The sequence below is a fragment of the Rhinatrema bivittatum genome, chromosome 5 (assembly GCF_901001135.1).
Source record: "Rhinatrema bivittatum chromosome 5, aRhiBiv1.1, whole genome shotgun sequence".
NCBI lineage: Eukaryota > Metazoa > Chordata > Amphibia > Gymnophiona > Rhinatrematidae > Rhinatrema > Rhinatrema bivittatum.
The window spans coordinates 349,879,559-349,905,737 of record NC_042619.1 but is presented as its reverse complement, the minus strand read 5'-3'; the positions used below and the strand labels follow the sequence as shown (position 1 = coordinate 349,905,737).

The following is a 26,179-nucleotide window of genomic DNA, read 5'->3' as shown; positions in this document are numbered from 1 at the left end:
ATGACCACATCACCCCCCATCCTCAAAGACTTGCACTGGCTCCCGATCCCCTATAAAACCCTTACCATGATCTACAAAGCCATACACACTCACAACTCTAACTGGCTTGAAGAGCCATTCCGACCCATACGCTCCAACCGCCCCACCAGAGCTTCCGATAATGCGACCCTTCATGTGCCCACCCTAAAAAAAGCTCACCTCACCTCCACGAGGGAACAAGCCATTTCCATCGCTGGACCTACACACTGGAAGTCTTTACCCACCAAGCTCTGGCTTGAGACATGCCACACTAAATTCAGAGCTAACTTAAAGACCTGGCTCTTCAAACAAGCATACCTTCAATAACCCCCCCCCCCCCCCCTTCTCTCCCACCATGCCAGCTTGTAGTGAATCCTTGTACATAGTTTTGTCATAATTGTTATCCAATTAGTTGATGTTTACCAGTTTCTGGTTACTTTTCTTTGCTAATTCTCTGTTCCTAGGTAATCCCTCCCCTGATACCTGTTTATTGTAATTTCCATCTGCCGTAAACCAATATGATGTCGCCACTAATATCGGTATAGAAAAGTTTATAAATAAATAAATTCAATTCATCCACCTGAAGTTTGGAAGGAGGCTTGGACATCTTGTCTCCTCTTTGACGTTTAAAAGGAGTGAGGATTTTATCTACCTTCCTGCCAGTGTAGAAATCCCTAGGAATTATATAAGTCTCACAGATTTACAAGGACAGTTTGTGTAATGAACTGTATTGAGAAAGAACTTGTAAACAGTTATATGTTCCATCTTAACATCATATATCCGAACCTCGGCATGAGTCCAGCATGACTGCTACGTCATTTGTGTTGCAGATAACTCTTTAGGGTTGAGCCTCACAGGGAATCCTGCAAAACTTGGGGGGCCAGTGGAATGTATGAGAGCAATCTGAACAGACTGAAATTTGAATTGAGTCCTGTATCTCACCGCCCCCCCCCCCCCCCCCCCCCCAAAAGAGGTGACTATGCATGTTCAGCATATGATATCTTGGGAAACCTATAATATGTGTGTAAAGCCTGAAGTTCACAGGATTAGATCACTTGAACCATTCATCCTTGAGAAGTAGATCACATACATGCCAATTTTAACAGAGTAATGACTGTGAATTACTATGGATAAATGCACCAACGAAGCATACTGTTGAGAATGCAGTACTGATACTGGGATACATAGCAACACGCTGAGGAAACAGAATGGCTCGTATCACCACATACATACTTGGAAGCAGAAATTTGTATTTAAAAATGAGATTTTCCTATTTCTAAACTCCTAGCCCCCACTCTCCAAAATACAAATGCAAAACAAAAGCATCCACTGCATAAACCATAAAGAAAGAAAAGCCATCAAAAACTTGTCTTTTTCTTCAGGTTCCTCCCTACATAGAACCAATTTTACTCTGTCAATATGATAGATGGCCCGGAAAACAGACTTAGGGGATCAGTTTAGTTCAATGTCTCTGATCCTTCAAGAATCCTACAGATTCCATCCTATAGATTAGCCTTGCTCTATTGTATTGGGATGGGACTGTCAAGAGTGATGGATGTTGACACTGCCTTGCTATATTTTAATATACTGCTCTGCTAATGGAATCTCTCAATTTATTATGAATTTTTATGATTTTAAAATGATTTTCATATTTTAGTACGTCTTCAAGCTACCATTGGGGAGGCATGGATACGACTGAAGAAATTTAAAAAAAACCACATTAAAATGCTCATTAGCTAATTGGCATGCTCCTTGTACTACTAAAGTCACTGTATAAATAAAATCCAATTTAGAGGCTCTGACTGATAAAGTTTAGATAAATGTGAGCTCTCTCTCATGGTACAGTACAGTCCACCATAATGAACGAGGTAACCCAAGAGCCTATGCTCCCTCTTTGTAACCTGTTTTTTGCTTCATTTTTCAGAATTCTGTATTACCACGCAAAGGAGGCGTTGAAACACATCTCAGGCCAAAAGCACTGCCAACTGAAAGCCTGTCCCATACCACATGGGTTCCAATCCCACACTGTATAGCAATCGTGCTGTATTTGCCAAACTTTTGGCCACGTCATGACAAATTAAAACTCACCCAAACAAGACATCGCAGGTAAGAAGGATGAATAACTAAAATGGAGTTACCGTATTGTCGAATATCCACGCAGATCTGGTCTCCCGAAGTTGTCACATTTGACGGCAGGGATTTGATGACCTCGCAGGACGACCATATGTTGTAGAACATGAAGACGGGTATAGCCGAAAAGCCAAAGACACCAAGCCAGGCCACACCAAGCACATAGGTGAGGAAAACAAACTAGAGCAGGGAAACACAAGATCACTGCATCAGATTGTCATGCATACAAATATCAAAGAAGTTTCGAAATTTAAAAATAAATAAATAAAAAATATGCAAAACCCACTAGCATAGGTTGTCCTTAAAACAAATACCTTTTATCTTTTACAGGAAATTCACAAGAGTCAGTTCAAACTCTTATGTTGATTAGCATCTCTTGCATGGAGGTGGGTTGTCAGCCAATTCAAGTGTGCGATTTGCTTTGTCTAGTACACAAACATTGTTTCTGCAGGAAGGACATCCCTTCTTTTAAGAGTTTGGTCACATACGGTATGCATTCTGATTGTTTTGGGGACTGGTGGGGCTTATGTGACATTTCAGTATCCACGCATTTATTACAAAAAGTAGTTTAGAAATTACATCTTATTGTGGCACGTTTCAGGTGCGTGCTTTCTCTGAAAAGTCATTTATGAAACACCCTTGTCTTTCAGTGTGTTCCAGGGTTAGATGAAAGGTTCCACAAAAGAATTATTTCATTTTTTTACCCTTGTATAAACCTCCCCCCATGCCCACATAATACCAAACCTTCGCTGCCGCCTCTTGGTCTTCTCTCCCTTCTAGGACACAAACACATGGTTTGCACTAAACACCTAAGTCTCGCCAGCCCTACTGGATAGAAGGCTGAATTTGAGTTTACTGCACTGCCACACTGGAGCATCAACTAAAAGGAGCTAACAGCTTGTTGGGTTTTTTTTTTGGTTCAGCAGTTTTCCTGCTCTTTGGGTTTCTAGTTTAATTGAAGCCAACCTCTGTTGGGGATAGGGGCTTAGGCACCACGAGCCTTCATTTGCGGCTATCCAGCTGTTCCTACCCCTGCCGACCTCTCGTCCAGATTAGCCACTATAGTGGCAATCCTCGGCCAGGACTGACGGCCTATGGTTCCCTGTAGCGCTGTGCTTCAGGTGCATTGATGCACCAGCACTGAACTGACTGCGCCGGTGCTGATGCACTGTGGCTCAAAGGCTTCTTTACAGTAGGTAGAGTCAATTCTAGGGAACGGCTGCTTCTGCGCAGAATGGCTGGCTGAACCCGACCCTGTGGGCTCAGCATGAATGGACGGGGGAGTTTTGGACAAACTGCTCTGCAAGCCCTTACACCCAAGGAGGCAAACGATGCTGCACTTTGGGAGGAAGATTTACTCTAAATCCTTCTGGAGTTAGACAGTTCTTCCATACCCTGGAGCGCTGTGAGCATGGGGGGGGGGACATCTGTCCGCAGGCTTCACGTTTCTTCTGGTCATGGTCCATTCCAAGGCCTCAATAACACAAATTGTGGCCATTGGCAAGAGGCATTATATTGCCACATCGGCAATTCTTAAAACCACTCACCATTCCGAATATTTTCTTCTGGCCCAATATTTCCTGTGAAGCAAACTATTTTCATTTGAAAAAAAATGTTTATAGTGCTGATGTGGGGCTACAGAAGCAGTGAGGCAAGGCAAAACAGATTCTGACCAAAATCTTGTACTTTGAAGGAAAATTAATAGGTGAAACAAAGTACACATCTGCGCTTTAACTAACTTGGGCAATAAATGACTGAAGAGGATCCCAAGGCAACGGCCACGTGGGAACTCCCACACATGCTCAGTAGAAGCCCATTCGGTGCTAGTGGATGACATCGCCCTCATGTAATGGCTAATTCAGCCTGATTATTGATGGAAAATAATATAAGAGAGCATGGATGGGCTGGCGGGGTAGAGGGGAAGCAGCAAAAGAAGCTTAATACATTTTGTATTTAAAATGCTTCTGGAGTAAAATCGCAGTTTCATGACTGAACTTTTTAAGTCATCTTGATTGACAGCTGTTTAACATTAAAATTTTGCCAGAAAACTCCTTCATCTGCATAGAAAAAGCATGAGCAAGTTTAATTAGCAGAAACTAGACCTGAAATGAGTTGCTACAGAGTTACACCCCAGGGGCTTAGCCCACAGCATGCTCCCAAACCCATCAGGTGGTCCTGTCAATCCTGTCCGTATTATGATGTAGCAGAACTTACCATTCCACTGATGCATCGACCACAAGCGGTTGTTTTGAATTCGCTGTGCAGCTCCTTAACGGCGCTTGTTGTATAAAATCCTTCCGCCAAAAGGATTATGCCATACAGGAAGAAAAATGATGCAATTCCATAGATGACATACTGCATCAACTGTATTCTATAACAAAAATAAATAAATACAAAAGTAAAAGTTGCCCCTTCCCCTTCGTCTATCAGCTATATTAAATTGCCATTTGCCTGCTCTTTGGCTCAAACTCGGGACATTTCCTTCGTTTCCGTCTTGCAGCATCAATACTTACACTTCACTCAGCAGGGCATGGTCATTGGTGTTTGTGGAGAAATGTTGTTCAAGGATAGTTACTGTCCCAGTGAGCGCCACATGGCCACAGCCACAGAACAAGGCTACCCCAGAGAAGCAAAGAATGGTGGCCACCAGTGAAGCGTATGGAACTCCTCCCAGGCACTTAATACAGCATTCGAAGCAACCTGAGCAGGGGGGAAAAAATAAATAGAAAATGTATAGACAACATGATCCAATAAAAGCAGCATGCAGGAAAATAGTGCGACATTGAAGATCAGACATGGAATGAGTGGGGTGCTGGATTAAGCATGGGATCTAAATGTTCCATCTACACAGGAACCAATGAGGAAGAAAACAAAATCTGACCGGGATAAAGAATAATATCCTTCAAGAGGTCAGACTTCTATGGCTGGCAGCTGGGATATATCCTTGCAGCATGCTACAGCTGGGTTACCTGGTCTTTTGCCTGCTGTTAGCTATGTTGCTATATATATACACATATATATATATATATATACACACACACACATACATACACACACACACACACATATATATAAGCAAAAAGTGCCTGTTGTGATAGTTTGATGCGCACGCACACGCAGTAGTGCTTTGCAGACACCTGGTAGCCACAGACAGACAAGAGACAGTGGGACCAACCAAATGACCCAAGCCTTATCTCTCTCTATATGTAAATAAGTATATATGTTTACCAGCTGAAAAAAAAAGAGACAACACACATGCATGAGAATTAATATCAAATCTCACAGTTTATTACTCTCTCACAATATATAAAACTAGCCATTAAACCCGTAACAACAGGCTACATTAAAAAAAATTTTTTTGGTCCATTTCCTTCCCCCTCCCCCTCTATTCTCCCTCCCACCTCCCGTCCCCCTCCCTCCCCCCTCTCACCTTCCCCCTCCCTCCCCGTCACTCCCTCCCCTCTCCTCCTTCCCCCCCCTCAGTCACTCCTTCCTCCCTCCCCCCTCAGTCACTCTCTCCTTCCCCTCCCTCACTCCCTGCCCTCCCTCCCCCCAGTCACTCCCCCCTCCCTCAGCTCATCCACAACCCCTTCGGATGGCACAAACTGAAGATCTCCGGGGGCGGTCCCTCCCTCCCTCCCTCCCTCGCACCGCTGCTACTGCTCCTCGCCGCCGCTACTGCTCCTCCCAGCGCCATTTTCATTGCAAGTTCTGACCGACATGCTCGCCCGCGCATGCGCGGTAGAGGTGCTCTCTACTGCGCATTTGCGGCACGTCGGTCAAGCTTCATTTATCTAGTAGATGCATATTGCATACCTACTCCAAATAGGTTCAAGAATTAATGCAGTAAGATACCAGTGCAGGGGAGCACACAGGTCTGGTTTTTCTGGGTATCAAAGCTATGAAAATGAAGCAGGGTCTTGAATGAAATGTAGGCAAATATGCCTGATGAATATTAATAGCGGATAACCTGAGAACCAGGCTTATCTGCAGCCCTCAAGACTCTGGGTTCTGCAACTTTTCACTGTTATCTTATGTTGCAAGAGTAGCAGCGTTTTGTACTCAGCAAGATAAAGTGCAAAGATCCCACATTTTTCAAGATGGGAAAGCTCTGTGATTAGGTCATTTAACAGCAACCAGGGTCAATGGCCTTAAGGGGATTCTGTCAGTAATAAGTCTGCTGGTGTGCATGGGATGACACTGAACTACTTCCACAGTTCCGTGTTATTCAATGCATACCAGCAAAGTTTGCAGCTAGTACATCCCCTAACCCTTGCAAAATTCAAGGCTTTGCCCAAAGAGATCCTCTCAGCTGAGCACAGCAGAGAAGTGCACAAGTAGGCCTCTTACAGATGGACCATCCAGTAAAAAGATACAATTTTCAAATAATCCAGCTCTCTCATATTTGGAGGGATTATGGCAAACTTCACTCAACACTTGTACTTCCACAGGTACGTAGTATATTATAAATCTAGGGAACCAAGATGGCCGCCACACCATGAGCACCGAAAACATCTGTCCCGCGGTGAATTTTGAAGTCCTTCTATTGCCTTGAATATATTTCTAATTACCGATGCCGCACACCAAAAGAAAGGCGCGAATCCGTGAAAACCTTACCTTAACTCCAAATATTTCCACTCGTCAACCGCAGATCCAAGAAGTTTTTGGGAACAAGCTCCAGAGGCCGGAGGGAGGGGCCGCGAGAGTCTATGGCGGAGAGGGGTCGCCAGACGCTATGGCCGAGGAAACATCACTTAGTCCCGGCACACCAACAATACCAGCCTTGCAATACAAGCCCTCTGTAATTGAGGGAGCGGAACAACAACTACTTCTAACGTCTGTGATACCAACTACTCCAAGGACATGTGAAACCCTGAGAAGAGGCGGATTACAACAGTCGACTTCGGTAAGCCCAACGGGGTCGGGCTCCAAGGATAAGCAAGAGGAGGCTCGGCGTTTTGAATTAGACGAAGCTGGCTTCTTGGAGAAGGGAGGAAGAGAGACTGAGATTCGCGTAATTTTGAATCCAATATTGGAAACTCCTAATAAGATTACCTTAGAAGAGGTTTGGAAGGTATTAATGAATATGAATAGAGCCATAAATGATCTAACAAATGTTGTAAAACAAAACTTGGAAGAAACACATAGATTGGACAGTAAGATTCAAAAGGTGGAAAGTTCAGTGAAGAAGGTTGAGACTGAAATAAATAGCGTAAAAGAGGTTCAATTTAATTTGATTAAATCTGAGAGCTTGATGATGAGAAGGATGGATGTTATTGAAAATGATTTAAGAAGAAATAATTTAAGGCTCTTGAATTTTCCAAAAACTAGATGGATGGCACCTAAAGATCTTCTTAAAAGTTATTTTACAAAAATCCTGGGGCTCTCAGAGGCACTTTTGCCATCGACTTCCAAAATATTCTATTTACCGGAAAGAAGGGAAGAAAAGATCACAAAATTTGGACAATATTTCCCCTGATAATCTTACTGAGATACCGGAAAAATCTTTTGAATGCAAAATAGAATTAAGAGCAACATTGATGGTGACTTTTATACAACAGTCAGATAGAGATAATATTCTACGATTATTCTTTCAGAACCAGTCTCAGCTATTCTACGGACAACAAATAAGACTATTTCCGGATATAACTAAGAAAATGCAGGAGAAAAGAAAAAGTTTTCTGATGATGAAAGGCAAAGTAACCTCTTGGGGAGCCAAATTTTATTTAAGGTTCCCATGTAGGTGTATTTTGGTTTATCATAATGATAGATATATCTTCTCCAAGCCGGAGCAATTGCGTGTCTACTTGGACTCACACTCCTGAATACTCCAAGAGGTATTGATAATTATAATCTGGGGCTTATACGGTGTTGCAGTTAAATAGATTAATAAGAATTGTATTTCTTTTGAATCCGCTTAATATATGGTTTCCCCCATATTGCCTATAACAAAGTGGATGATATTTCTTTGGGGATTTAATATGTAAAGATGTTATTTCTATCTTTTTTCTGTGATAATGTTTTCAATGTAATTTGAATTGAAATTTCAATAAAAATAAAATTAAAAAAGAAAAATCAGCACAGGCTCAGCTTACAGCTTAACACATGCATGGATTCTGGGAAATTATTACCAGAAGGTTTTTCTCGTGTCTTGTCTGAGTGTTTGACTAGACAGATAATTCCATAGAACAGGTACTGTCTCTTATACAGTGCCTTGTAAGTGTCTTTACACCATTGTACATTTTCACATTCTGCAGTTTAAAAAAATATCAAAATAGTATGAGTTTCACTATTCTACATAACATATTATATAACTTCATCATGAAAAGTAATGCAGTCTTATGCAGTCCAAAAAAAACCAACTATATATATATTTTTTTTTTTTTAATTTTTTTTTTTTTTTTTACTCTTAATACCTGGTGGAAGCCCCCTTTTGCAGCAGTAACAGCCATAATTCTTTTAGGATGCATTGTCTGCCAACTTTGCACTAGGGATGGTACAGATTTTGCCCATTCTTCTTGGCAGAACAACTCAAGCTTTTTCAAGTTGGCTGAGGATCGTCTGCAGACTTCAAATCTTGCCACAGATTTTTTATTGCAGTGTTTCACAACCCTCTCCAGTTGGATCTGCAGGATTGATAGGCATGAGGTGGAGACACCTAGAATTTGCAAATCTAATGAATGCAAAATCTGTCTCAGGCCTATTCATTATGTATATATACCCTGATAATCCAATCGGTTAGGTATGCCTCCAGGCCAGGGTTGAGAACACAATCTATTGGCTTCAGTTCTAGGCTTTGACTGGGCCACTCAAGGCCATGTTTGTTTTCTTCTTGCTGAATCACTCTATTGCTGCTTTTGCTTTGTGCTTAGGATCATTGTCCTACTAAAGTTGTAATCTTCTCCCTAGTCTATGGCAGACTGGAACAAGTTTTCCTCCAGGATCTGCCCCGTACCTTGCACCATCCATCTTTCCCTTGAAGTTCATAAGCCTCCCCTGTCCCTACTACTGAAAAACATCCCCACAACATAATGCTGCCACCACAATGCTTTTCCATAGGGATGGCGCTAGCCTGGTAATGTGCTGTGTTTGTTCCATATCACTCATATTGCTTGGCACCGAGACCAGAACGTATCCAAATTAACACTAATCAACACACCAGATATCCCTAGTAACCAAGCACAATCCAAAGCTGACGAGTTGGCTCTTTTCTTCCAAAACAAAATCGCCAACCTCCTAACACAGCTGCCCTCTAGCACCAACTCTCCTACTAATGCATATCATCTCCTTAACAAAGGCATCTCTCTTGAATCGTTTGAACCCATCACCGCCTCAGAGATCCAATCGGTACTAAAGAAAATGAAACCTTCCTCCCATCCCTTCGACCAAATCCCTACTAAACATCTCCTGCTAATTCCTGACACCATCTCCAAAACACTGGCTGACATCATAAACTGTTCACTATCTCAGGGAATCTTTCCAGACGACCTTAAACTGGCCTCCCTCAAACCACTCCTAAAGAAACCAAATCTGGATCCTAAAGATCCCAACAACTTCCGCCCGATTTCCAACCTTCCTTTTATAGCCAAGATCATGGAAAAATTAGTTAATGCTCAACTATCTGATTACATCGAGGATCACAAAATACTGTTCCCTACCCAATACGGGTTCCGTAAAGCATTAAGCACAGAATCCCTACTCATATCCCTGACAGACCACCTCATCATGGGCCTTGATAAAGGTCAATCCTTCTTACTGACCTCTCGGCAGCATTTGACACCGTTAACCATTCCATCCTCCTAAACCAGCTGTCTGTCATCGGAATAACTGGAACTGCATTTGCATGGTTCAAAACATTCTTCAGTAACAGAGGCTACAAGGTTAGAATTCACAATAAAGAATCACCCCGTTATACCTCATCCCTAGAGTTCCCCAGGGTTCTTCCCTATCCCCCACGCTATTCAACATTTATCTTCTTCCACTGTGCCAGCTGTTAACCAAACTGAATCTAAAACACTTCCTATACGCCGTCTATGTCCAGATTTTGATCCCCCTTAAAGAATCCATCACTAAAACACTGGAATATTGGGAAAATTGCCTTCGAGAAATCAACTGCCTCCTCGCTAGCTTAAACCTGATTCTAAACTCATCTAAGAGTGAACTCCTCATCTCCCCGGAAAATAGTAATATCACGTCGAGTCCACCAACCAACCTACTCATCACCCAAGCAAGAGACTTGGGAGTAATAATTGACAATCGTCTGAATTTAAAATCATTCAACCACCAAACAACTAAGGACTGTTTTTATAAACTACAGGTACTGAAAAGGATAAAACCACTCCTTCACTTTTAAGATTTCAGAACGGTTCTTCAAGCAATAATCTTCTCCAAGATAGACTATTGCAATTCTATCTTACTAGATCTCCCTTCATCTTTCACCAAACCTCTTCAGATGGTCCAAAACACGGCAGCCAGAATACTGACAAACACGAGGAGAAGAGACCACATTACTCCCATCCTCAAAAACTTACACTGGCTGCCAATACATTTCAGAATTATTCAGAAATCCATCACCATTATCTATAAAGCCATCCATCACCATGCTCCACTTAACCTACAAATGCTGCTCAGACGACATACCTCTTCCAGACCCATTAGAGAAGCTTACAGAGGATCACTACATGTACCCCAAACCAAAACCACACAGCACCTAACATTTAGAGACCGGGCCTTCTCCACAGCAGGACCATTGATATGGAATTCCATTCCACCAGATCTTTAGCAGGAACCTTGCCTTCCAACATTCAGAAAAAGGCTTAAGACTTGGTTGTTTAAACAAGCCTTTCCAGACCCTAACTGAATCTTAATTCAACAACTATAGACAGTCGCTTCAGAATATTGTAAAAAATTACTCCTCATTTTGTTAAATATTTTAGCTTTTTCTTCTTCCCCCAGTTTTGAGCAGCCTTGTTTTATTGTAACTTCATTGTTTCTCTTCACTTGCTCCATGTTTCAAGTTCATTTTACACCCCTTGTTAATTGTAAACCAGCATGATGTGATTGTATCATGAATGCCGGTATAGAAAAACTTTAAATAAATAAATAAAATAAAATAAAACCTTCTCCCGAATGCGTGCAGTGTCCCCCAAGTCAGTGTTTCCCAATCTTTTCAAGCCCAAGACACACCTATATATTGTGTGGCACACCAACCTCCATAGAGCAGGCAATGCAGGCATGCAGAGGATTCATATGGCCAGAAAGAGTTAGGGAAGTAGTGAAAGACCTGCCAGTCTCTCTCTGAAATTTTAAAATAAAGAGCAGGGAGGGGCCAAGACATACAATCTCAACACCAAAGACCAGTTCTCCCTACATACAAGTGCAAGAGAAAGAAATCAGTGTGACGCAGGTAGCCAGCTCACTTAGCTACCCTTGGCTGCTGCCAGAGTTCCTCCCACTGCTGCCATAACCAACCCTCAGAATAAGTTACATCTAATCTCCGTGTATGTTCTGCCTGTCTCAAAGCCTACAGGTGAGACAGAGCCAGAAGAACTCAAAGGAGGAAGATGTGTGCCAAAGCAGGGCTTGGTTCTCCATACTCTGCATGGTGCTTATGAATTTCCATACTCCAGGGTGCATGCTGTAGCTAGGATGGGGAGGCGTATGTGACTATACGTGTTCTAAGAAAGGAGCTTCTACGTGTTTAAGAACCATTGCCGGTGTCTCTTGTTGCTGTGAGATGCCGAGAGCAGAGCCCAGGTGCTGGGGTGGATCTGAGATCAGGCAGCGATGACTTTTCTGAGGCTTCAAATTCATGTCATACAATAGCAACATCTTGATTCTTCATCCAGGAGAATATGAATCAGTTCAACTGCTGTAAGTGGACACAAATGGGCTCTGTTTAAACTTATTATAGACCTTGTTAGGGTGAAATTTAATCTTACCCGATAACTTCCCCTCTCTCCTGCTAGACCAGTACATTCTTATGGGATTTCACCCTCCACAGCTGCTGGACACAAAGGACATGTCCAGCTGTAAGGGAGGTGTGACCTTAAGCAGCTGCTAGTAACCTTCTGTCAAAGCCAGAAAGGAACTACCACCTTATTCCAACAAAAAAAGGTGGCAATAGTGACCAAAAAATAAAAATCAGGAGTGCAATTTGCTCTCTTTGTTTGTTCTATCTGTCCTTTTCTCTTTCCTCCTCCCCTTTTTTCTTAAAGGGAGGGATGTAACCTACACCTTCTACCTCCTAAAGGAGACAGAATGATGCTTCTGTGCTAGGACCTGGGAGCACCTAATTCTGGGTGGCTCTTGGAATAGTCTAGTAGGAGTCAAGGAAAGGACATCATCAGGTAAGATTAAATGTCACCTTCCTTACAGGCCGATACAGTAAAGTCCGCGGGAGAGTGGGCGAACGCCCGCTCTCCCGGCGCGCGTACCGGCCAATCGCCGGTGCGCGCGATTCAGTATTTAAATTAGGTCCAGCGGTAAAAACGGGCAAAAGGGTTTGACAGCCAACGCTCAATTTTGCCGGTGTCTGTTCTCGAGCCCGCCGACAGCCACGGGCTCAGAAACCGGACGCCGGCAATCGCGAGTCCAAAGGATAAGGCTTGAAACTGAAAATGCTTGTCCAGGATTCAGAATTAAAAGAGATTTTGATGGGAATCCCATATTAGGATAAGAAAACAGGCTTCTACCAGATCGAAGGAGTCCGCAAATTCTCCCTTCCTTACTGACACAATGGAGCGGAGTGTCTCCATCCAGAAATGTGACACATGTAGAAATGCTGAAGACTGCCACCTACTGGCACTATCATGGGAAGGACTCTCTGTTTATCACTGGAGGGGGCGACTCGAGCCTGCAGGGGCACAGAAATCACCCTTGGCCTTTCTTGCTCCCGAAAAAGAGATGGATCTTAGCTTTCCTGATTTGCTGAGGCAAGTGGCTGCCCGTTTATCCTTTCAGTGTTCTCTAAAGCTCTGGCACCTTCGGTCTCACGTACCTGAACGAAGCCTCTCCTCCAGAAGCCGCTGAGGTCCAGATTCCCCTACATCTTTGAGTTTTTCTAACTCTTGCCAAACAGGAGGTCCCCTTTAAAGGGCAATTTTCAAAAGGTGAGCTTTGGATGCATTATCCGCCGTTCAAAAGTGAAGCCAAAGTAGCCTCCTTGCGGCTACCCCCGATGCCACAGTTCTGGAGGCCATCTTAATAAGATCATAAAGTATCAGCTAGCTAGGCTATGCCAGACTCTATCCTTACTCTCTCTTCCATTTCTGAAAATTACTGAACTCAGCACACTACTGCCTGCAGCATGTGGCCCCCGCAAATAGTGGCTTGTAAGGCATTAGTAGAAAAGGCTTGCTTTAAGATCGCCTAAATCTTCCTATCCTGGGGGGGGGGGGGGGGGGGGGGTGTCTCTTAAAAGCAGTCCCGCCTCAGACTGGAATAGTAGTTTTGCCAGAGACTGCTGAAATTGGGCATCCACCCTAGAGATCCTTAGGAAGGTGAAAGATTTTACTCATGAGTCTACCCCCTCTTCATTACCCGCCCCCCCCCCCCCCCCCCACCCCAGGGGAATCCCATTCTGTTAGCCCCATAGTTTTTAGGGAAGGGCCTTTGAGTGTTTCCGGATTCCTTGCAGGGTCGGGTCCCCTTCCATCTGTTCATCTCTCTCTTGGAGCCCAAAATCTTGAGAGCAGCCATTAAGTTAGTAATCAAGCAATCAATCTTCCCTATGAAATTTTCATTGTTAAATGTATTTGACAAAGGTAACTTTTTTCCTGCATCTCCTGTTTTAATGTAAACCGGTATGATCTGTATATTATACAAGAATGTCTGTATATAAAAATTAAAAATAAATAAATAAATAACTGGAACCCTCCTCCTTCAATAGAATCTAAGGGTCTAGAGTGGACAGAGTCTACCCTCTCAGATGGACCCATCCCTAGATGCCTGTGTAAAGCTCTGGATAGAGGAATCTGAGTTCCTGCAGCTTTAAGGGCACACCTCTATCATCAGAAGCATGAGGGGTCCAGGTAGGGCAGGCCCGGTACATAAGGAGCACAAATTCTGGAGAAAAAGGCTCCTAAAATCCCCGAGAAGCCCTCCCGTGGGACCACATCTCTGCCAGGCCAAGCCTTTACACCATGCTTTCCTACTGAGGAAGACTCAGAAGGGGTCGTCCCCCCCCCCCCCCAAGCAGAAACTTACGTGGGATCCTCAGATCCTCTGCGTCAGATATGCCCCACCCCTACACAACAGTTACCACCGAAGCTGCTTCCACAGCTGCTCCTAACAGAGGCCTCCCAACCTGCTCCTGTTCTTCCTCGGCAGGAGAGAGAGTGTTAGCCACTACTCCCCCGAGGAGCTTGCTCCGTGTCCCAGTCACAAATTGAGCACAGGGAGCCACCTACTGTGGGGAGCTTCTTAGTAGCACAGGCCACACCCCTATGACTCATCATCCTATTTAATTTTCCCCCCCCCCCCCCCCCCAAAGACTTGCTATAGTGACGAGGGAGGAGTCAGACGCTTCACACACACCAGTGCTGCCACGGCTCGTCTTAGAAGCTGCTGCTCCTCGTTTTATAAAAAAAAAAAAAATTCTTCTGTACCCAAAACACAGCTCTGGTCCCCCGAGCACAGCCTCAGCTCCTCCCGTGGCCTTGCTTAAAGGATCCTGTCACTTCACTGTAGCTACTGGCCCGGGTCTTCCTGAGCTCTACCACGGCTTAATTGAACAGCAAAAAGCAGCTTCAGTCCTGAGGCTGCCACAGAGGCCTGAACACTGTCACAGGTGCTCAGACTTCCAACTTTCCTCTCACTCCACCCCCCCCCCCCCCTGCAAAGTTCCAGTCCCACAGGACATCTGGCTACTGATCCAAAGGGGAAAACAAAGAGACTTACCTCCTCCAAGGATTATGGCGTCAGAGATTAAGTCTGGCGAGCAGTAAACTGCTTTTTTCGCTCCTTCCTCTATCCCCTCCCCCACTGACAAGGCTGCACCAGTACAGAGAGAGGGAGAGGAGAGGAGGATGAAGAGAGAGAGAGAGAGAGATGGAGGGGGCAAGATGATGATCCCCTATCCTGCCAAGCATCCCACTTCCCAGTACCCCCCTGGAATAGAGAAACACCCCCCCCCCCCCTTACTAGGGCTACTCCAGCAGACCTCTAGAGATACTGGGAGTGAGCCCAAGGGAAGAGGGAAATGCTCTGGTATCTCTCTCTGGGAGTGGGTTTCCACTGGGGAAAGCAGTCCAGTAGAGACAGTTGCCCCAGGAACCAGTAAGCTCAGCTAGGCCAAGTCCTAACCAGGACTCTGGGAGCCGACAAAAGACTTTTCCTCACTGGTCCACAATTGCTGGAGACAGAAGCTACTGGCAACAGCTTAAGGCCACACCTCTCATAGCTAGATCTGACGTCACAAGGGAGAAGGTATCCTCTGTCTCCTGCAGCCATGGAGGGGCAAATCCTATCAGTAAGGGCTGCTGTAGCAAGACGATAAGGCAGGCAATTTTTTTTTTTTTTTTTTTAACTGGAGCCAATTTGGGTACGCTATCACGAAGGGTGTGAAGACGTGTGCAATCAAGACTTTGTTGATTGCAATTCTTAATTACTTTTGGAATACTTTCTATAATTGTTCTTTTACAATGAAAACGAAGGGTATGTTGTATAGATCAGTGAAACAAACTACTACTTTAATGCGTTTTGATTTGTATTCTTTTATACAGCAGTATGCGTTTCTAAAAATGAAATCAAAATTCTATGCATGGTGATTTTTATGCATTTTTGCTCAGATTACATTTACAAGGAGTGTGTGGTCACAACTGTAGCCTTGCAAATTCCACCCTGTGGTTTTATCTGTGTTTAAGAACCAGAGTATGTACTTAGAGGTTCTGTACTCTGATTGGATCCTAGCTGTGACTTACATAGCCATAAATTATTACAGTATGTTCCAAACATAATGCTTATTTAGATGTGCTTTGATTTAAATTATGTATCCACACTCTTCAGGATCAGAATAAAATCTGTACTATAGGATCAGCCTACAATTCTAAGTGCATTCAATTCAAGCAGCCCTCATTTTCTGGCCTCAGGCCTTAATATACCAACATCTGATCTAATATGCACACACCAATTAATAAGCTGTTGGAAGACAGTACATTTTCTACCTATTACTACAATTAAGCATTCAAGTTGGACATGCTGAGCTTTGTGAGTATCATAAACAAACCCCAAAATTTTCTGCATTCGTTTAAGGGTAGATTATACAATAAAACAATATCACCTACAACTCACTTGTCGACTCTTACTTCTACAAATCACAAAACTCTGCAACTAAAATACTGAAAGTCTACTGCCCATGGAAGGAAAATGTGTCTCTTACAAATCTGCAATAAAAATCCAGGCTATTGCAGAACTATTTAATGAAGCCTAATGCCAATGGGTCCCCTTTTAATGTCAGTGCTGTTTTTCTGTGATAGAAGACCAAATATACACAAGAATATTACATCATTCCCTCCCAAAAACAGAAAACTAAGAACATATCCATAACATTTCTTCCTTCTACTGCCCTCCCCCCCCCCCAAGCATAAAACCTGCACAGCCACCCCCAAATAATATTCTTCTTATAAATGCGTTCTAACGATATTCCTGAGTCTCTCATGACCTCTTGTTCTAGAGCTTCCTTTCCATTATAAAATGCTCATTTCTTGTTCATTATTTAAAATAGTTATCTCACCCTATAAATTTGCCACGTAAAACGCGAGAGCTGCCCGGTGTTTGGTGCCTGGAGCATGCGATTAAGCAGGGGATCTATGGGTTCAGCAAAAACTGGTCAAACGGACGATGCAGTGGACCTGGCACAGAGGGGCAAGAACAATACTGAATGGCAGAGCAGTCTAGCGGTTAGAGCAGCAGACTGGGAAACCAGGGAAGCCCGGGTGCAAATCCCCACTGCCACTCCTTGGAATCTTGGGCAAGTCACTTCACAACTTCAATACATCAGCCACAAATTTAGAGGGGGGTCACTCACCAAGTCGCATTAGGCTGTTATTCGTATGGTTAAAAATGACCTAATGCAGAGATAATGCAAGATATTTCAAATATCTCACATTATTTTAGCTCGGAACCATTTTTATTTAAACAAGCTCATTTGCCTATTAAAGAGCTCATTAATACACTAAACTATGCAAATCAAACACAGCTTACTGAAAAAAAAAAAAATCGCAAGCCACGCTATTTGATTAGATGCTAGCTACAACTTTTGAGTTGTGTCCAACTTCCCCTGAGAGCCTTGGGACATTAACGCATATCATATCCCAAGGGTCCCGGGGCCCTGCCTTAAAGGGGCTGACATGATGAGGGCGGCACTGTTTTGGAACATGGCCAGCAGTGCACTTCTGGAGAGTAAGGGGGGCGGGGGTCAGTCCAGGGAAGTGGGTGTCCCCTAGACAACAAGGGATCCTTTCCTGATACAGAAGGGGATCCAGGGGGAAAGGCCAAGGTGGAGGAGCACTCGGCCATCCGAGAAAGGAGGGGATCCAAGCAGAGGTGTGGCCTCCAGGGGCCCAGATGTAGGTCAGTGAAGGGGAGGAGTTAGGGGTGGGGCTTGCACTGATGGTAAAAACTTACTATTTCTTACTTCTTATTTACACAAGGTTCACCTAAGGTGGTGGGGTCTATGCAGATCCCTAGGGTTTGGCACTTTGGGGGGGGGGGGGGATTATTTGGGGCCATTGGCCCCTTTAAGTGTTGGTGGCCCCATAGACCCGGGAAAAATGCAAAATGGGGACCTCCACAGGGAAAAATACCACGGGAGTCACAAAGCCGCAGGGTCGTTTCCTCTCAGGGAAAGATACCGCGTAGTGAATTACCCCCTTAGATCGCAAGCCCTCCCGAGACAGGGTAATACCTGTGATTCCTGAAGGTGATCTGCTTTGAAGTGGCTGACCAGTCATGAAAAGCAGAATATAAATTAAATTTAGCAAGTTACCAAATTTACCAAACATACGTTTCCCCTTTGTATGACCCCCACCTTTCTTCAAGGCTGATACCAGACTCTATCAAACCCATATGTTGGAATGAAGGAGGATCTCGCACAAAGGTACTATGTCAAACAAACAAATCCTTTTATTTCTAGGGTTTCCAGCAGTCAGATTACAAACTATTTCAGCTTCAGTCTTTGCAGATCCTTTTCCTTATTTATTTTTAAGGTTTTTCTATACCGACATTCGTTGTTGGCCATCATATCGGTTTACAGGCAACAAGGATTCAGCAACAGAGCTTTACAGTGTAACCCATATAACAGCTTTTACAGAGTAACTATAGCAACAATTTAACAGTTTAATAGAACCAACTAAGCAGATATTTGTTTAGTACATAAATAGGTTTATAATGTGACAAATAGGGGTTGATAAATACTACAGTATAGTACATATCTATATTTTGACTGGTATAATTAACGTCATAATGTAATTAGATGTGTGGCCAATGCGGTACTTGGTGGGCAATGCAGTTCTTGGTGGGATAAAACTTGGGTATGGTGAAGGATCATAATTGTGGGAGGGTTAGTGTTCTCCGAGAGGAGAGCTACTGTGTGGTGGAGTGTTAAGGTAAGGGGGAGCATAGATTAATTGTGAGGGCCGGGAGTCGGGGTGGTATAGGATGCAGTGTAGTGTCCTTGAGATCATGAGTATGCTTGTGTGAAAAGCCAAGTTTTTAGTTTTTGTTTAAACTTGTGCAAACAGTGTTCTTGGCGTATGTCGGCGGGCATTGAGTTCCAGAGAGTGGGGCCGGCAATGGATAGGGCGCGTTCTTTGGTAGCATTGTACTGGGTCAGTTTGGGAGTGGGAATGTTTAGGGTTGCTAGGTAGCGTGATCGGGTGGGTCTGTTTGTGTTGCGGAAGGTGAAGGAATTGTGGGGCCAGTTCATATCTGGGTTGTGTAAGGATTTGTGTATTATAGTGAGGGTTTTGTAATATATGCGGTGTTGGATAGGTAACCAGTGTAGTTCTTTGATGATTGGGGTTATGTGTTCTTCTTGCATGTGTTGGTGAGGATGCTTGCAACTCTGTTCTGTAGCAATTGGAGGGGGGAGATGGTGTTTTTTGGAAGGCCAAGGAGTAACAAGTTGCAGTAGTCTATTTTGGCGAATATTAGAGACTGTAGTATTCTCCGGAAATCATTGAAATGTAAAAGTGGTTTAAGTTTTTTTTAGGATTTGCAACTTGAAGTAGCATTCCTTGAGGGTGGTGTTAATGAATTTTTTGTGGTTGAATTGATCGTCAATGATGACTCCTAGATTCCTTGCATATTGAGATGTAAGAATTGAATTCGGGGGAGTGTTGTGTTGATTAGGTTTGAGATGGTTTCTGTTTTAGAGGTGTTGAGCTCAAGGTTGAGATTAGAGAGGAAGTTGCTGATGGCAGCAAGTGATGCTTCCCATGTTTTGATAGTTTTAGGTAGTGAGTCTGTGATTGGGATGACGATTTGAATGTCGACTGTGTATATGTAGGGTTTGAGGCCAAGATCTGAGAGCAGGTTTCAGAGGGGCAGAAGATAAATGTTGAACAGGGTTGAGGATAGAGAGGAGCCTTGGGGGACACCTTGTATTAGTTCGAATGCTTTGGATTCTTGGTTACCTATTCTAATTTTAAACTGTCTGTTTTTTAGGTAAGAGGTGAACCAGCAGAGGGGGATTGCTTGATTCCGATTTCAGATAGCCGATCGAGTAGTACATTGTGATTTATAGTGTCGAAGGCTGCGGATATGTCTAGAAGTGTGAGTATGAATGAGAGGCCTTTATCTAATCCTTTGAGTAGGTGGTCGGATAGTGAAAAGAGTAGGTTTTCGGTGTTGAAGAATTTACGGAAACCATATTGTGAATTGGATAGGATATTGTTGCTTTCTAGGTATTCCAAAAGCTGGAGGTTAACTATTTTTTCCATAACTTTTGATATGAAAGGTAAGTTGGAAACTGGGCGGTAGTTTGAGTTCATTTGGGTTTCTTCAGAATGAGTTTGATCACTGCTTGTTTTAAGGCCGGGGGGACTTGACCCAGTGTGAGAGATCTATTTATAATTTGGGCTAATGGTTGAGATATAGTACTGGGGATAGCGAGGAGAGTTTAGGGGGTAGTGTTGTATGGGTGTGAGGATGGCCTCATTTTTTTTTAAGACATGATTCAATTTCAGAGGGGGTGGTGCTCTCAAAGGAGTTCTTGGTTGCTTGTGGTGCTGTAGTATGGGTCTTGGGTGTGGTTGGTGATGATGAAGATGGAGTTGTGTGAACTTGTGTCATGATTTTTGCTATCTTATCATGGAAGAATTGGGCTAAGTCCTGGCATTTGTTTGCAGCTTCTTCGTCAGGGATAGGTGGGAGAAGTTTTTGGTTAGGTTGGCTATGTATTCGAATAGTGCTTTGGGGTTAAAATGGAATTCGTGAATGCGTTGCGTGTGAAAATCCCGTTTTGTTTTTTAGGATATTTTCACGGTACATGTGCAGGGCTTGTTTGTATTTGGCAAGTTGTGGAGCAGATGGGTCTTTACGCCAGTTCTTTTCTAATTTTCTGAGGTTACGTTTCAGTGCCTTTAATTCTTGGGTATACAAGGGTTTCTTAGGGTTAGGTGTGTGGTTAATTTTCTTGGCGAGTAATGGGCATAGTTTGTCAGCAATATTACTAGTGATTTGATGCCAGGATGAGAATGCAGATTCTGAGTCAGTTAGATCTAGTCCTGAGGTGACTCTTGAGAAGAGTCACCTCAGGAAACCCAGCATTGTAATGCGTTTCTTTCACTCTCCTCCCGCCAAACTCTGAACACAAGTTTATAGAGGATTCTCTTCCCCATCTCTCAAAGGGGACACCCCTAGGTACATCATCTGAAGTTCACCTAATATCAACTTCTCATTGGATAACACAGGGGTTTCTCAACCTAACAGCCCAGTCAGGTTTTCAGGATAGCTATAATGAATATAACATGGGAGAGATCTGCATACAATTAAGACAACGCATGCAAATCTCTCTCATGCAAATTCACTGTGGGTAACCTGAAAACCTGACAGACTAGGTGTGTCCTGAGAAATGGGTTGACCTACATCATATTATTTTGCCATATACAGGCTATTCATTACTTGTCTTTCTTGAGACTAAACTTTTCAGACATTCACACTCATCCTCAGTCCTTTGCAAAACCCCAGAAGAGAGTTCAAGGGTCTTTCTCTCCCAGAGCTTCTCAAAAAGCCACACTCAAGTGTCAAAGGACCCGTTACACACACATTTTAATGTCGCTATATCCCTCTTTGCTCTCCTCTAGGATATACATGTTTACTTCACATATCATTTCAAAAGATTTATAAAGCAGTTCTTCTCTGGAGCGCATATCACTATTAAATGGACAACAGATGTTTTTGGGCTGTATGTGGGTACTGAAAATATTGTACATAAAATTTAGCTAGTTATTTGCTGTTAACTGTAAAGCTAGTAATAGCTTCTAGATGGAAATGCGCTTTATACATAGTTTCGGCAGACTTCAGCGATGGAATGATTTTCTGCATTAGTTAAATATGATCTATCCTCTTTCGAGTCTGTATAGACATCTTATTTGGCTTATGCAAAGCATAATGTAATTAGTACTGGACCTTCCTTGTAAGAAACAGATTAATTGCTCATATTAGATGTTCATGCATGTCAACCAAATGTGCAAAACATGATAAATGAGGCCATTTTCAGTTTGTTATGAATGAAATGAACTGAAAATAGCCTCTGATGAAAATACCCAAAAATTACCAAACGTTTCAGGTATTTTCATATTCACATATTAAAACAAAAAATGGGGGGCCTCTGGCAGGACTGCTCCAGTCACAGAGGCCAGGTCCCATTGCTGGGGTCTGGTCTAGGTACAGGCCCAATGTTGGGGCTTGGGCTAAGGCTGGGTCCCATTGCCAGGGCCCCACCAAGGCCCAGGTTTTCCACCGTTTTGGTTCATTGAGTGGATGACGCCACTCTGATGGATGTCTGTTAAAACGTATGGCCGTTTATCAAAATGACACCATCTGCTTCGGAACAAGGGGCCACAGTGGTATCGCTGCAGTACATCCAGGTGGACGATGTCATTTTTGGTTGATGAAAAGACATAGAAGGCCTGGTCTTGGCCCTCCAGGCCTAGGCCAATGGACTAGGCCCTAGGCCTGGAGGGCCTATGGGGTCTATGGATTGCTTCCACTATTGACTTCAATGTAAAAACGAAAAAACAAATGAAAAATTTTTTGTTTGAGATGTACCTGATGAATGACTGCAACCTAAGTAAAGAATGAATGACCCATAACATTTTTTGGCTCTGCACACCCCTAGCTCATAATTACAGTATTGCTAAGTTACTGTTCAAAACTGGTCAATTCAACAAATTAAACTTTAATAAAGATAAGTGTGAAAGAACTGCATGTAATACTCCAGATGAGGTCTCACTCTACACAGGCATTACCGTTTTGCCCGAACTACCCCTGAATTTTCGAAAGGAACCACCACAGGGGGTTTTCCTTTGAAAACTGGCTTGCAAGCCCATGGGTACCAAATAATCGTGGCCTTGCAAGTGCCACGGGTATTAAGAACATTTCCATTTTAATGAAGCACCATTGCTTAACTAAATTCCTTGGTCACCCAGAAAAGAAACCTAGGATTTCTTTGGCATGATCTCCCTAGCACAGAGTTGATAATATCTAGTCTAAAATTACCAGACTCCTTCCAATTTCCACTTTTATTTTTGAAGTGGGATGATGTTTGCCCATCTCCAATCCTCTAGAAATGCTACAATCTCCAAACACAAATTGACTGAACAGAACTATCAATGATGCTGCCAGGACCTCTGAGCTCCACTAATATCCTAGGATATATCCCATCTGGCCCCACACCTTTTGCACTTTGTTTTGTAATGTTTATGCAAGCTCTCTCTTCTGTAAATGAAGTATCTACCTCTGCCATTTATCCATTGTGCCCCTCCAATACAGCATAAAAAGGTTCTTATCTCAGGAATACATATAAAGCAGTGTTTAGTTATAAATTTTGTTTGCCCCCTACTGTTGTGTCCAGCGCTCCGTGAAGCAGCCTCCCAAAGCGCCATCCTTACCTCCAGTCCCGAGCTTAGCATGTTCCTCGTAGGCAGCAGGGTAGGCCCCTGGATGTGAGTGCGGCTGGCCGCCACGTTCCGCCGATCCCTGATGCAGACGATACAGCCCTGCTTCCCAAAAAGCGGCAGGCTGCCCGCTCAGTATCTGTCTCAGACGCCACTACCTCCCCCGGTGCCCCCCCTCCCCCAGGCACGCATGCACCTGACTTGATTACCCTTAAAGGACCCATGGTGGGAATCTACCCAATGGCACCCATGGAAGACATCACTACCTTGGCGTATACAAGGCCATTTCAGCTCTTAGTCTGGTGCCTCGGCAATACATCAACTACCTCCTGGTAGAGCTAGTTTCCTCAGTGTGTTCCTACATTCCAGGTCTGTGTTCATTGCCTTGTCCCTGATCTGTCTTCACTTCTACATGTTTAGACTTCAGTTCCTTGTCGCTGGTCTTTGTCTCTTCATGGTCAGTCCTGTTCCTTAGCTTTGTCTTCCGAGTTCCTTGTCTCCTGCATTCCTCTCCTGTCCCTCGGTTGGATCTCTGGTTTTGACTTCAGCTTGCCTCTTGACCTTGATTGAACTCTGCCTGCCACTGACCACTGCCTGGATCTTGACTGAACTCCACCTGTCACTGACCGGACAGAGACTCTGCTGAACACTGCCTGTCTCTGGCTCTGCCTGTTTACAGCCTGCTCCGGACACTGGCCTGTAACTCGACGACTTCAATGGATCTTCGCCTCTACCGCAGAGGCCAGTGTCCAAATCCTAATGGCCCGGGGGCCCAAGGGCTCAACCTAAGGGTAACGAGGGCTGGTGTATGTGAAGTTCCAATTGGGCCTCTGCCACAGCCATCTCTGCCAGCCGACGGTGGAGACCTGCAGGGTGCGTCAACTCCATCTCAGTCCAAGGGTCCACGCCTGCAACACCTACAACTTCCTTTCAAAGCATGCAAGTGAACTGTTTTCTATCGCTGATTTTTTTCACAGAAGATAAAAAGGAATTTTGATTTTCAAATCTGGCACTTAATCTGGTGAAGTGCACGCAAAAATAATGCCTCAAGAGTTTTTAAATTGTTCCTAAATGAGAAGCCATGTGATTTTTTAATCTACTTATTTTCTTTATTTTTGTTCAAAAGATGTTTTCTTATGCGAAAATGTTAGAAAACAAGTTCTGCAGCATCTTTGCATCTGCACAACTGGATGACGTTAAGAGTACTCCCTACAGAATATGTCAAGTGATTTGTGAGCCACAAGTATAAAGACGGAAGGCTTTTAAGCTTACAGTACAAGCTGTGTTGCTTAATCCTCAGTTAGTTGGGGGTGGGGGTCTACACAGCATTGTTAGACACAGACTAAGTTATAGTACCTTCTCTCAGCCATTTTTTGGCTAGAATCCAAATGAAGGATCTGAGCTATGAGCCGAGAATAGTCCTCTTCCTGGCCTTTTTGTTCATGAGAACCTATACAATATGGGGGCCATAATTCAGTCCCAACTGACCCCCCCACTGGGGAACAAGATGATGTAATGACCATTGCCATAGAAGAGGATTATCTTGATGAATAAAGTCTAACTATTGATTTGATATTGAGATGATTACATGGCCATTGCTTATTTTGATCCCAATGCACTAAATTAATTTCAGACTATTAAACACTACATGAGTACGTAATAATAAACTGGAATTAATTTTCAGCATCGGGTTTTGGGAGCGAGAAACCATGAACTCCATATAAACAACACTTTGGCTATGCTCTCTAGCCCAGTGGGACTCTTGCAAAGCGTTCCAATAATGATCTCATCCACTTTTATGACCATCTGGTGTCTATCCAAGATCGCAGAACGCTTCCTGAAATTTTTGTTGTTGGAGGGGATATTCTTGTGCACTGAAGCACAAAAAGGTTATTGATGCAATGCTTCATTTTTCCCTCCAACTTAATGTTGTCCTGCATATTTAAAGGATTGAAGGGGCATCCTTTATATAAGTACGCGGAAGGGAAATCGCTCCCAAGCAGTTCCTCCTGCCCAAATAAGGAAAATGTAATCTCACCAACATCTGCTAAAATTTAGAATTATCTAACAAAAATTGCAAAGAAGATAATTAGAATTAATTCCATAACCATCTTTAAAATAAATGATCAATGTATTTTTGCATAAGATTGATATATCCAATCACCAACAATTGTCATTAATTCAATTAAAAAAGATCAAAATAAACTAAATCAGACAGTCCAGGTCTCAGTTCTTGCAGAAGTATCCAGTGCTGTCTACTTACTTTCCCCATCAATTGCCTGGATTGAGACTATCCTGATTGTTACCTGCCTCTGACCCCTTGCCTGACTATTCTGATTGAACCTTGCCAGGCCCTGTACTTCCATCTACTCCATCCTATAAGAGACCATCATCTGCTGGCCTCAGAACCCAATGGCTCAACCTGCAGAGAAAGGGTCTGGTATAGGTGAAGCCCTAGACCAGACTCTTGCTAGCAAGCCTCCACCAGCTGTCAGTGAAGGTAGGGTTCACCCCATTGGTTGCATCAACCTCAACACAGCCACAAGGGTTCACATCGCTTACGTTTCCTTTTTCTGCCATTGCTGTTCTGGCTTGCAGAGGGGAGGGAAGGGAAGCAGCATGATGAGAAGAGGAAGGGAACAAAAGCAGAGGTTTGGGGACACGAAAAGAATAAGCACACTATAAAGTGAAAGAATTTGAGAGGAGGGTTGAGAAAGACAGTTAAGTGGCAGGTATGAGGCTTAGATGCATGGGATGGATAGCAGTGAGAAATTCGGGGGGGGGGGGGGGGGGCAGTCTGGTTGTAGTGTAGCTAAGGAGGATCTGCTCCCTAGACCAGCAGGAATAGGGGATACCATGGGGACCGAATCCCCAGTCATCAGGCAGTGGCGACTCCTAACGGCCGTTAT

The 26,179-nt window shown here is 43.6% G+C and overlaps 1 protein-coding gene across 6 annotated transcripts in view; it reads right to left on the bottom strand.

Moving 5' to 3' along the window:
- GPM6B (glycoprotein M6B) overlaps positions 1 to 26,179 on the bottom strand; it is a 220,040-nt gene that overhangs the window by 11,290 nt on the left and 182,571 nt on the right. For all 6 annotated transcript variants that reach the window (XM_029604564.1, XM_029604559.1, XM_029604563.1 and 3 more), the window contains exons 2-4: positions 4,662 to 4,848; positions 4,363 to 4,519; positions 2,157 to 2,328 (exon numbers count right to left, since the gene is read on the bottom strand). In XM_029604564.1, coding sequence (XP_029460424.1) covers positions 2,157 to 2,328; positions 4,363 to 4,519; positions 4,662 to 4,848 — 516 coding nt within the window. The remainder of the gene's footprint in view (positions 1 to 2,156; positions 2,329 to 4,362; positions 4,520 to 4,661; positions 4,849 to 26,179) is intronic.